This window comes from Anolis carolinensis, chromosome 6, assembly GCF_035594765.1.
Source record: "Anolis carolinensis isolate JA03-04 chromosome 6, rAnoCar3.1.pri, whole genome shotgun sequence".
In the NCBI taxonomy this organism is placed as follows: Eukaryota; Metazoa; Chordata; class Lepidosauria; order Squamata; family Dactyloidae; genus Anolis; species Anolis carolinensis.
Window position 1 is genome coordinate 17,675,455 of NC_085846.1, and position 11,262 is coordinate 17,686,716.

Here is an 11,262-nt window from a genome sequence, read left to right on the forward strand (position 1 = left end):
TAATAGGCATTTTCTTAATCTCTCCTTATTATCCAACATATTTGCTTTTCCAACATTCTGCCGGCCCGTTTATGTTGGATAAGTGAGATTCTACTGTATATCTAATTCAAAATAGAAACAATAATACTATGTAACAAAATTTGAAAAAAAAATCTGTTCCTGGTTTGAAAGTGTTATTTCCTGTTTGGTTGTGGTGCCCTATCTAATTCAACATAGAAACAATAACACTATGTAACAACTCCTGCCATCCGAACAGTTCGAAAACATGCCAATGTCAGTAGATCAATAGGTACCTCTCTGGCGGGAAGGTAATAGCGCTCCATGCAGTCATGCCGGCCACATGACCTTGGAAGTGTCTACGGACAACACCGGCTCTTCGGCTTAAAAATGGAGATGAGCACCAACCTCCAGAGTCAGACATGACTGGACTTAACGTCAGGGGAAACCTTTACCTTTACTATGTAACAAAAATTTAAAAATCTGTTCCTGGTTTGAAAGTGTTATTCCTATTTAACTGTGCAGTACTCACTTTGAAAGTACTGTATTTGTTATTATCCAGAAACTTTGTTTTTGTGGTCGCCACTAACTATGTTGAATTGGATGAGATTCTGAGATAGTCACTGCAAAACTATAGGAAAATGTGCTGCAAGGTGCAAAATGTGCTGCAAAAACAAAGCTTTTGAAGTTTAATATACACTTTCCATGTTTTTATGATAGAACCCATTGGGAAATGACATTTATAACCCAGGAACAAAAATTGTGATTTCATACTTCAACTTTATTGAAAGTTTAAAAGCTTTCTCTTACTTTTTCTAATTACAAAGTGTTTGATTGTGTAGAACCCCTTTTCCTGGTTCAGCTGCAGTTTTGCATCATATAGTCTATATCAAGCATGGGCAAACTTGGGTCCTTGTGGTGTTTTGGACTTCAACTCCCACCATTCCTAACAGCCTCAGGCCCTTTCTTTTTGCCCTTCAGCCGCTTAAGCGGCTGAGGGGCAAAAAGAAGGGGCCTGAGGCTGTTAGGAATGGTGGGAGTTGAAGTCCAAAACATCACAAGGACCCAAGTTTGCCCCTGTGTGGTCTACACTGTAGAATTAATGCAATTTGAGAGCACTTTAACTGCTATGTCTCAGTATTATGAAATCCTGGGATTTGTAGTTTGGTGAGGCACCAGAACTATTTGGCAGAAAAGGCTTTGTACAATCACAGCTCCCAGATCACACAGCATTGAACCCTGGCAGTGATGTCAAACTGTATTAGATGGAGTGCAAATGGTCTCCAAAGCTCACACCCTGTTGTTTAGGCTGCTGTTTCTTTCGCTCAGCTGTTGCTTTTGTTGAAAAGCTGGGGCGGGGAAGGAATTTGCCCCGGAATGAAATGGGAAAGCAAAACCAAAAATAAAGTCTGCCTTTCCCTCCCGCCTTCGTCTGATCTGAATCCACACCAGAAGCGGTTTCATCTCCAGGAAAGGGATGGCATCCGAACAAACGGTGCCCTGCCAAACTGGAGGTCCAGGTAGGAGGAAGGGGCGAGCCATTCGCCTTGGAGGGTCGCCAGAAGGCTGCATCAACCAGGGCAAAGAGCCGGCATCCTGCCTTTTGCTTTCTTTTCCTTCTCCCATATCAAATTAGAGCCCTGTTGTCTTCCAAGCTGAAAGGCTGCCCTCTTCTGCACATGGACTTAAAGCAACAGCACTCAGAAAAAGTTCCTTTTGGGGAGGACTATGGCCCCATCTACATTGCCATATAAAGTCCCAGATTATTTGCTTGGAACTGGATTATATGGCAGTGTAGACTCAGTTTAAACCAGAAGCAACTTGCAGTATTGTTGTATGTCTTTCGGGCTGTGTGGCCATGTTCCAGAAGCATTCTCTCCTGACGTTTCGCCCACATCTATGGCAGGCATCCTCAGAGGTTGTGAGGTATGGATAAACTAAGTAAGGAAAGGAAAGAATATATATCTGTGTCCAAGGTGTGGCAAGAGTCCTTTGTCACTGGGAGCCAGCATTAATGTTTCGGTTAATCACCCTAATTAGCATTGGAGATGTTTTGTCCCTTGCCTGGGGGCATCCTTTGTTCAGTCAAGCCTTCATTGTGTTGGTTCCCATCTACTGTTTTGATTTTGGAGTTTTGTAATACTGGTAGCCAGATTTTGTTCATTTTCATGGTTTCTTCCTTTCTGTTAAAGTTGTCCACATGCTTGTGGATTTCAATGGCTTCTCTGTGTAGTCTGACATGATAGTTGTTGGAATGGTCCAGCATTTTTGTGTTCTCAAATAGTATCCTGTGTCCAGGCTGGTTCATCAAATGCTCTGCTATGGCTGATTTCTCTGGTTGGATTAGTCTGCAGTGCCTTTCATGTTCTTTGACTCTTGTTTGGGCGCTGCGTTTGGTGGTCCCTATGTAGACTTGTCCACAGCTGCATGGTATCCGGTAGACTCCTGCAGAAGAGAGAGGATCCCTCTTGTCCTTCGCTGACCGTAGCATTTGTTGGATTTTCTTCGTGGGTCTGTAGATAGTTTGTAGGAGAGAATGCTTCTGGAACATGGCCACACAGCCCGAAAGACATACAACAACCCTGTGATCCCGGCCATGAAAGCCTTCGACAACAACTTGCAGTATGTTCTCAAGTCGCTTCTAACACAAAAATCCAGTTTAAAGCAGATTATTTATTTATTTACTTATTTGCTACATTTATATGCCGCCCTTCTTCACTTCACTTTATTTCTTAATTAGTCGCTCTCCACCAGAGTGCTCCGAGCGACTTACAATTTAAAATATCATTCCACAATAGAAAACATTCATCATAAAAACATTCAACAGTGAAGATTTGGCAAATTAGATCTGATTTACTTAAATGCACAACCAAACAGCCAAGTCTTGAGCACTTTTCCAAAAGGTCGCAACTCCGACATTGCTCTAACATATGGAGGCAATGAGTTCCACAGAATTGGAGCATCGATCGAAAAGGCTCTACGCCTTGTGGCTTCCAGGTGTACCTCCCTTGGGCCCGGTACGCATAGGAGATTTTCCTGGGAGGATCGAGGTGACCACTGATGGAAAAAAGGAATGAGGCGGTCCCTAAGATATAATGGTCCTTGGCCATTTCGAGCTCTAAATGTCAGGATCAGTATCTTGTAAGAGATCCGATGTTCTATTGGTAGCCAATGCAGTTGTTTCAGAATCGGTGTAATATGGGATCTTATAGATGATCCCACTAGCAGCCTGGCCGCCGCATTTTGGACCATTTGGATCTTCTGGGTTTTTGTCTTCAGAAGGCCAGCATATAAGGCGTTACAATAATCCAACCTAGTGGTGACTGTTGCATGGATTACCATTGCCAATGCTTCTGTCGAGAGGTAGGATGCCAATTTCCTTGCCTGACGAAGATGAAAAAAAGGCCTGCTTACTTATAGCAGTGATCTGGGCCTCCATTGTCAGCGATGAGTCCAACACAACCCCAAGGCTTTTAACAGTAGCAGACGGAACCAGAACTTCCCCATCAAAATCAGGCATTAATTCTGCAGAAACACTGTGAAGCTGTTTCTACTTTCAAGGAAAGGGGTTTATAACACATTGACTCAATATTTTCTCCAAATTCTAGAAAATACATTGGGGGGAAATCGTTTAGATTCCTAGATCTTTTGCTCAGTACACAATTTTAGTAATGAGATATCTCCATGGCTCTAAGGAACCCTCTGATATGTAGCTTCATGAAGCATTAATATATACTTTTCCAGTATTCTAGTGCAGGCATGGGCAAACTTGGACCCTCCAGGTGTTTTGGACTTCAACTCCCACAATTCCTAACAGCCGGTAGGCTGTTAGGAATTGTGGGAGTTGAAGTCCAAAACACCTGGAGGGACCAAGTTTGCCCATGCCTGCTCTAGTGTGTCCCCAAACTACAAATCCCACAATGGCTATGCCGGCAATGGCATTTAAAGCAACAGGTTTGCGAATCTTTGCAGTTCAATCTTGTCATGTCAAGACATGGGATTTAAGAAAGATAAGCAAGATTCTTTCCACATACCTGTCATAGATGGAGGAAGAACATGTGGATTTCAAGAAATGGCAAGCAGGAAACAGTTCCTTTGCCATCTTATATGATAACTCATTTTATTGTCTTCTCTTTCTTGTCAAGGAATGTCAGATAACATCTTTCACATCCTTCGAATTGGAAAAGCTCTCCTCATCGGGTAGGTGGAATTTGAATTCTGTGGCTGAATACTGATTTGAATGCAGGTCTTCAGAGTCATCGTCCAACACTCACCACACTGGCTTTACCATTGCCATCAGCCTAACTTCAAAACTTCTCTGCAAATGATCAGTTTCGGCTTCTCCAAAAAGGCATTAGTCTCTTTTGCTTCAGCCAAGCCTCAGACACGTGCTCTCCTTGTGTCAAGCAGTGACCCCCCGAGTTGCTGTGAGTTTTCCGGGCTGTATGGCCATGTTCCAGAAGTATTATCTCCCTTCGTTTCGCCCACATCTATGGCAGGCATCCTCAGAGGTTGTGAGGTCTGTTAGGAACTAGGCAAGTGGGGTTTATATATTTGTGGAATGTCCAGGGTGGGAGAAATAACTCTTGTCTGTTTGAGGCAAATGTGAATGTTGCAATTGGCCACCTTGATTAACACCTCCCAACAAAGAATTCCCCCAGGCAGAAAGCAGACAGGCTTCAAAACTGCAAGGCTATTCAATGCTAATCAAGATGGCCAGTTGCAACACTCACACTTGCCTCAAACAGACAAGAGTTCTTTTTCCCATCCTGGGCATTTCACAGACAACTTGCCTAGTTTCCAACAGACCTCACAACCTCTGAGGATGCCTGCCACAGGTGTGGATGAAATATGGGGAGAGAATGCTTCTGGAACATTATTATTATTATTATTATTATTATTATTATTATTATTATTATTATTAAACTTTATTTGTACCCCGCTAGCATCTCCTGAAGGACTTGATGCGGCTTACAAAGGCCAAGGCCCCAACACACAATGTAGCAATACAAACAAAAGGCAAATTAAAACAATTAAAACAGTATAAACCACAAGCAATAACAATACGCTAGAACACAATAAAACTGGGCCATACAGCCCAGAAAACCCTCAGCAACCCAATGATTCCAGCTATGAAAGCCTTCAACAACACAATGATCCCTGATCTAAGACCTCCAGTATGACTGGAAGAACACAGCGGCACACTGGAGGATTTAGAGATTCCAAGATAGGACAGATTAAATTAAATCTATGTGTAATCAAATCCACAGACATCAAAACCAGAAATGTGCAGGGACAAATGTCATCTAACATCTCTGCTCACATTCAGCATAAATGCTTGACTCCATCCAAATCAGTCTGCTGGAAGCTCGACCCAATTCTCCTTCTCCTTTTCTCTTCCAGGTTCATAAGACAGCTTTGGCAGCAATATAGAGCTTCCAATCCCCAGGTGCCCCCCTTGGAGGAAACAACCAGGGAGGACTTGTCAGTGGAAGGAGCAGAGGCCTCCCCAGATGCTGCTGCAGTCACGTCTCTGCAAGATTGCATGTTCCGTATATGGCAGGAACTCAGCAGTAATCGTGATTTGACCAGGTATGAGGATCCAAAACAAATTGCTTGGAATAGGATCAAAGAAAACCATGGTTGTCTCAGGAGCCACTGATAAATCTGTGGTGGACCATCAGGTGTCTGCTAATTGCAGTCTTTTCCAAGTTTGCATCTCCCCTGATATATTGAACAGCATTTCACAGATAAGGTTGTAGGCACCCGAAGCCCCAGGCTCCTCCTCACTCTGCTTGTTGGTATCTCTCTCTCCTTGCAGCATGGTAGAAAGTGCCACTGGTAAAAACCCTCTGGAAGTCCTGGCTGATGTGTCTGAACACCTGTTTGCTGACGGGATCAACTGGGGTCGGATTGTTGTCTTTTTCTACTTTGCCTTCCAAGTTATTGCCCAGGTAAAAAAAAAAGGAAGCGAAAGACCCAGAAAGCATTGAGGTGGATGAGAAAAGGAAAGGGCTCAAAAGGATCCAGAGGTTTTGGAAAACACAATTACAGACAGTTTTAATGACAGATTTTATACTTCCACTCTATGTTTAACTTTTCTTTGTGTATTTTAATATGTATTTTATGGAAATTGGAGCCCCCGGTGCTGCAGTGGATTAAACCGCTGAGCTGCTGTACTTGCTGACCCAAAGGCCAGCAGTTCGAATCTGGGGAGGGGGTGAGTTCCCGCTGTTAGCCCCGGCTACTGCCAACCTAGAAGTTTGAAAACATGCAAATGTGAGTAGATCAATAGGTATCACTTTGGTGGGAAGGTAACGATGCTCCATGCAGTCATGCCAGCCACATGATCTTGGAGGTGTCTATGGATAACGGCGGTTCTTCATCTTAGAAATGGAGATTAGTACCAACCTAGATGACTAGACTTAATGTCGGGGAAAACCTTTACCTTTACCTATTTTATGGAAATATGTTTTAATATGTGTATTTTATGGAGTGTTTTAAAATAATTATATGTTTTAGCAATGTTGTAAACTGCCTTGAGCTGTGAGGAGAGGCGGGTAAGAAATAAATAAATAAATAGGTCTCTCATTCCAGCAGCCTGGCTTCTAGCTAAAAATGTGCAAGCCTTCTGGGTCAGGGCTGGTCCTACTTTTAGGCAGAATAAAGTAACTGACTGAGGCAGTGTGCATTGTAGAACATCTGGCTCCTAAGGAAAGATATACAGCAGGCATCCCTTCAGCTGTTTCAGCACCCACTTCCCAGAAGCCTTAGCCAGCTTGTTAATGGTCAGGAATTCTGTGAGTTGGGAGACCCAAACAGCTGGAAGACTGCAGTTTGAGGATGCCTCTTGCTCTAGAGCCCTGAGCCACCTTTTCCACCACACACGACACTTTGTGTTGTCGAAGGCTTTCATAGCTGGGATCACAGGGTTGTTGTATGTTTTCCGGGCTGTATGGCCATGTCCCAGAAGTATTCTCTCCTGACGTTTCGCCCACATCTATGGCAGGCATCCTCAGAGGTCCACACTTTGTCCAAATAGTCCAATAAGATAAAGTTTATTAAAAGATGAATATATAAATAAATCAGTTGCTTTATAAAGAAACATCAGAGTTCAAAAAATTATTCCAAATGAAACCCAAAATCCATTTTCAGCACAGTATTGATAATTAATCCATAAACATGATAGCAGGAACCCAAGGCAGGCAGTCTAATCCACACAAGAACTAGAAACAGGAACAAACACGAAAACTTAGCTACATGAAACAAAACTTAAAAGCAGGAATCGAGAGCTGTTTCCCCTTGAATTCAACATTGCTCTCACAAAGAAATGTACCAGCAGAAATCACTTTAAAGGCCTCAATCCCCCCCATAACATCATTCCTCACATACCTGCTTTTCCTCTCCTTATCTCTAAGCTGCTGAGAAAAGCACGTCTGTCTCTGTTGTACGCTCTGCTTCCGAGGTTCCAAGCACCTTGATCTGGACAAACATTCGTCTCCCACATTTCTCTCAGCCTGCACTTCTGGCAGGCTCTCATGAGAACTGACATTGCTTTCTCCAGTCTCATGGAAATTGCCAGGAGATTTCAAAACAACTCTCTCTGGGCCACTTCTCTTCTGGTTCTATCCAGGTTCTATCCCAGCATCCCCTTCCACATCCTCTGAGCACTCAGAATCTGACCAGGGTACAACAATGCCTGAAATACAGTACTTTACTTACTTACTTAGAAGATCCCTTGATGTCAGCCCCAGAAAACCAGTTTAGAGTTGCCATAAGTCAGAAATGACTTGAAGGCACTCAGCAGCAACTTATATCCCCTCTGCTCTTTTGGAGCAAGGAAGGCAGCAGCCACAGTCTGGGAGGCAGGAAAGGCCATTACTGGCAGCCCTGTTGAAATGGGACACTGAGCAGCAAATGTGCCTTTCTTTCCCTGTTTATGAGCTGAGCACCCAATCCAGCCTTATGGCACCTCCAGTCCTGCTCACAACTTTATGCTGTTCTCAGATTGGACTACACAACATTAAAGTTTTTTCCTTCTCTCTTTAAACAAAATTAATAGTTATAATTTTTTTTCTCTGACCCTAGTATACGCCAAGCTGGTTCCATGATGTGGTGAGTTGGGCCATGACCTTCCTACAGAACCACCTGGCTAACTGGATCCAACAGCAAGGAGGCTGGGTAAGTATTATATGGGGAGAAATTGTGTTGTACGTATGATATCGAAGACTTGGGAAGAAGGGATCATAGCTCAGGAGTGGGGAAAATTAATCCCTGCTGGGAACTGCCATTTGTAATGTTAGTTTCTGCAGTGCAATCTGTAGGTTTGGTTGACACGAGCCCATGTAGAGAACTTTCTTCAGTATATTATCCATTCTAGAGGTTAGTGAAGCATGAGTATCAAATCAGCAGGCTAAACACTTTTGTCACCACCGGAGATGAGTTTCTGAACCTATCATTTATTTCCCACTCCCCTCTTTGTTCCAGGAGGGCCTCCTGTCCTACTTCGGCACCCCAACTTGGCAAACCATTGCTGTATTTGCGGCTGGCGTCTTGACTGCTTCGCTGACCTTCTGGAAAATGTCTTAATGTTCAGCCCCCTTCAGCGGGGGTGCATTTCTGTTCTGTGGGAACTAATGGGGGCAGGTTCCCCCGGCTTTCCAATTCAAGGATTAATATGTACTAAGATTTTTCTTTCAGTTGTGGGTTGGGGAGATTTTTTAAGCAAACAAACACATTCTGATGCTCTTTGGTGCTTTTTAACAGCAAGAAAGCTTGCTCCCTTTTTTTCCCTTCTTGGATATCCCTTCTTGGCTTCATATAGCTTCAGAGGCAAGAAGTCAGAAGGCCATGGAGCTTGTAATGGCTTTGGGAAAACAAGACAAAGTATGTGAGAAGGTTGTTCTTGTTTGCTGGAAAATCACTTCGCATTGCTGGACTTGTATGTGGTTCTCGGCAATATGCCATGCTGGCATGCTTAAGTCACCATAAATCAGACACAACAACTATCCTGGATTTCCATTGAATTAATACATCTTTACATTTTCTCCTTAATTGTATAGATATTTGTTGGATTGATTTTAAATCTATTTTTATTTACTGTAGTTAATTTCCAACACATCCAACAGGTGGCAGGCACACCATATCCATCACTTACAAGCCAGTCTCTAGAGATCTTTAGGACAGACTTCAAATTACCAGCTGTACATTTGAAAACAATGCTATTTCAATGACAACTCCTTTTTTAAAACACAGTGTAGAAAAAAAATATTTTTCTGGAGACCAGGGCTTAAATCCCCACTCAGCCATAAAACTGATTAGCGGTGACCTACAGCAAGTTACACTCTCTCAGCAGCAAAATAAGGCAAAGGCAAACCTCTTCTGATTAAATCTTGTCATAATAGGTTCACTTTGGGATTGCCATAGATTGGAAATCACTTAAAGGTACACAAAATAAGGCTGAATAGGTAAGCGGGCCAAGTTGTGAAAAATGCAGAACCTGGTACATGTCCCTGGGATCAATCTGCGGAATGTTACATTGTTTTATGGAGGCAGGGAAGACACATAAACAACATATGCCAAGTCTCAACTTGGGAGCAAAATCTGGATTCTAACTTTTCAGAAGTGAATTTTTGGTTCTCCTTTTAACGGAACCCCAATCAACTATTTATAAATTGTACATAAACACAAATACTCTTTTCCCTATTGAATGCTTTTGGAGCATGATTAACAAAAGTTAATTACTGGAATCCTTTTTATCTTTTGGCACCTTTTTTGCTTCTATCTATCTTTATGAATGAACTGACACCAAAACGTCTCAATTTCTTGCTCTTGGTCTTGGAGATCACTATGTTATGTTACTTTCCATCTTTGGGCTAAAAGCACAAAGGAAGATGTTGCAATACCACTGGCACTGCTATCATAGGCACTTGGAGGAGAAAATGAGAAAGATTTTGGCTTTCCACTGAGAAGATTTTGCCCTAAGTAAAATAATAAAAAAGGAAAAGGAAAGGAAAGAAACACCCTTTGAGAAACAATGTGACATAGAGTTGCTTCCTGAATCTGGTGTCTTCCAGATGTGTTGGATTGCAACTCCCAAAAACCCCTTGTCTTTGTGACCACTGCTGGCAAGGAATTATGAGAATTGTTAGCCTAGAGAACTTCAGGGCATCCAATTAAGGAAGGATGGCATAGGATATTGGATATGGATTGGCACAGAATAATAACCAGGTGGTGCAGTGGGTTAAACCACTGAGCTGCTAAACTTGCTGACTGAAAGGTCGGTAGTTCGAATCTGGGGAGTGGGGTGAGCTCCTACTGTTAGCCCCAGCTTCTGCCAAGCTAGCAGTTCGAAAACATGCAAATGTGAGTAAATCAATAGGTACTGTCTCGACAGGAAGGTAAAGGCCGACTCCATGCAGTCATGTCAGATACAGGACCTTGGAGATGTCTATGGACAACACTGGCTCTTTGGCTTAGAAATGGAGATGAGCACCACCCCCCAGAGTTGGACATGACTAGACTTAATGTCAAGGGGAAACCTTTATCTTTTAATATCAAATTCCTGTGTATACATTAATCTTTCTTATAGACACACAAACTCCTTGGCAGGATGAGTGGACTATAAAGGCACTAAACGTATTTTTAGGGTGACATATTGAGCCAAATAAATACCATATATCTGACAAGCCCAGTGTTCCATTTCAGGACCTGATTATAATCTAAATTCTCATCCCATTTTCAGTAATGCAGGCTTCTTTCTCCATCTTTGAAGCAGTTTATTATTGTATAGATTTTTTGCATCACACAAGTGGACCTTTGGCACTGTGTGATGTTCAAAACCAATGCAGTTCCACCCATACATGTGCCTTTCCCCACTTAATTCAAGTGCTGATAAGGCCGATTTTAGTTACTGAGTGACTCTCTGTGTACACTCAGTCCTCTTAATGGATGTTACTTCACACGTTTCCAAACAAGGGATTATACTGAACAATGGATTCTGTGTTTTATTGAGGAAATATAAGGTCAGTCCAGGGGCTTTGTTACACGAAATGAAAAATAGCTCTCAGGATTCCATAGCATTGAGCCATGCCAGTTAAAGTGGGGTCAAGCTGCATTCATTCTGCAGCAGGCATGGGCAAACTTGGTTCCTCCAGGTGTTTTGGACTTCAACTCACACAGTTCTTAACAACCAGTAGGCTGTTAGGAATGGTGGGAGTTGAAATCCAAAACACCTGGAAGGCCAAAGTTTGCCCATGCCTGTTT

The 11,262-nt window shown here is 42.7% G+C and overlaps 1 protein-coding gene across 1 annotated transcript; it reads left to right on the forward strand.

The window, feature by feature from the left end:
- The first annotated feature begins 1,159 nt into the window (after nt 1–1,159).
- LOC100562834 (apoptosis regulator BAX) lies at nt 1,160–9,051 on the forward strand. Its single transcript, XM_062957438.1, has 6 exons — nt 1,160–1,517; nt 4,143–4,197; nt 5,401–5,589; nt 5,819–5,951; nt 8,086–8,178; nt 8,485–9,051. The coding sequence occupies exons 1-6, from the start codon at nt 1,475–1,477 to the stop codon at nt 8,584–8,586; spliced, it is 615 nt and encodes a 204-aa protein (XP_062813508.1). The 5' UTR covers nt 1,160–1,474; the 3' UTR covers nt 8,587–9,051.
- The last annotated feature ends 2,211 nt before the right edge of the window (nt 9,052–11,262 follow it).

What these genes read in the sequence shown, in the direction of transcription:
- LOC100562834 (XM_062957438.1), top strand. Translation starts at nt 1,475, where the DNA reads ATGGCATCCGAACAAACGGTGCCCTGCCAAACTGGAGGTCCAG. An exon ending in AGTAATCGTGATTTGACCAG is followed by an intron (nt 5,590 to 5,818) that starts GTATGAGGATCC and finishes CTCTCCTTGCAG; the next exon opens with CATGGTAGAAAGTGCCACTG. An exon ending in CCTTCCAAGTTATTGCCCAG is followed by an intron (nt 5,952 to 8,085) that starts GTAAAAAAAAAA and finishes CTCTGACCCTAG; the next exon opens with TATACGCCAAGCTGGTTCCA.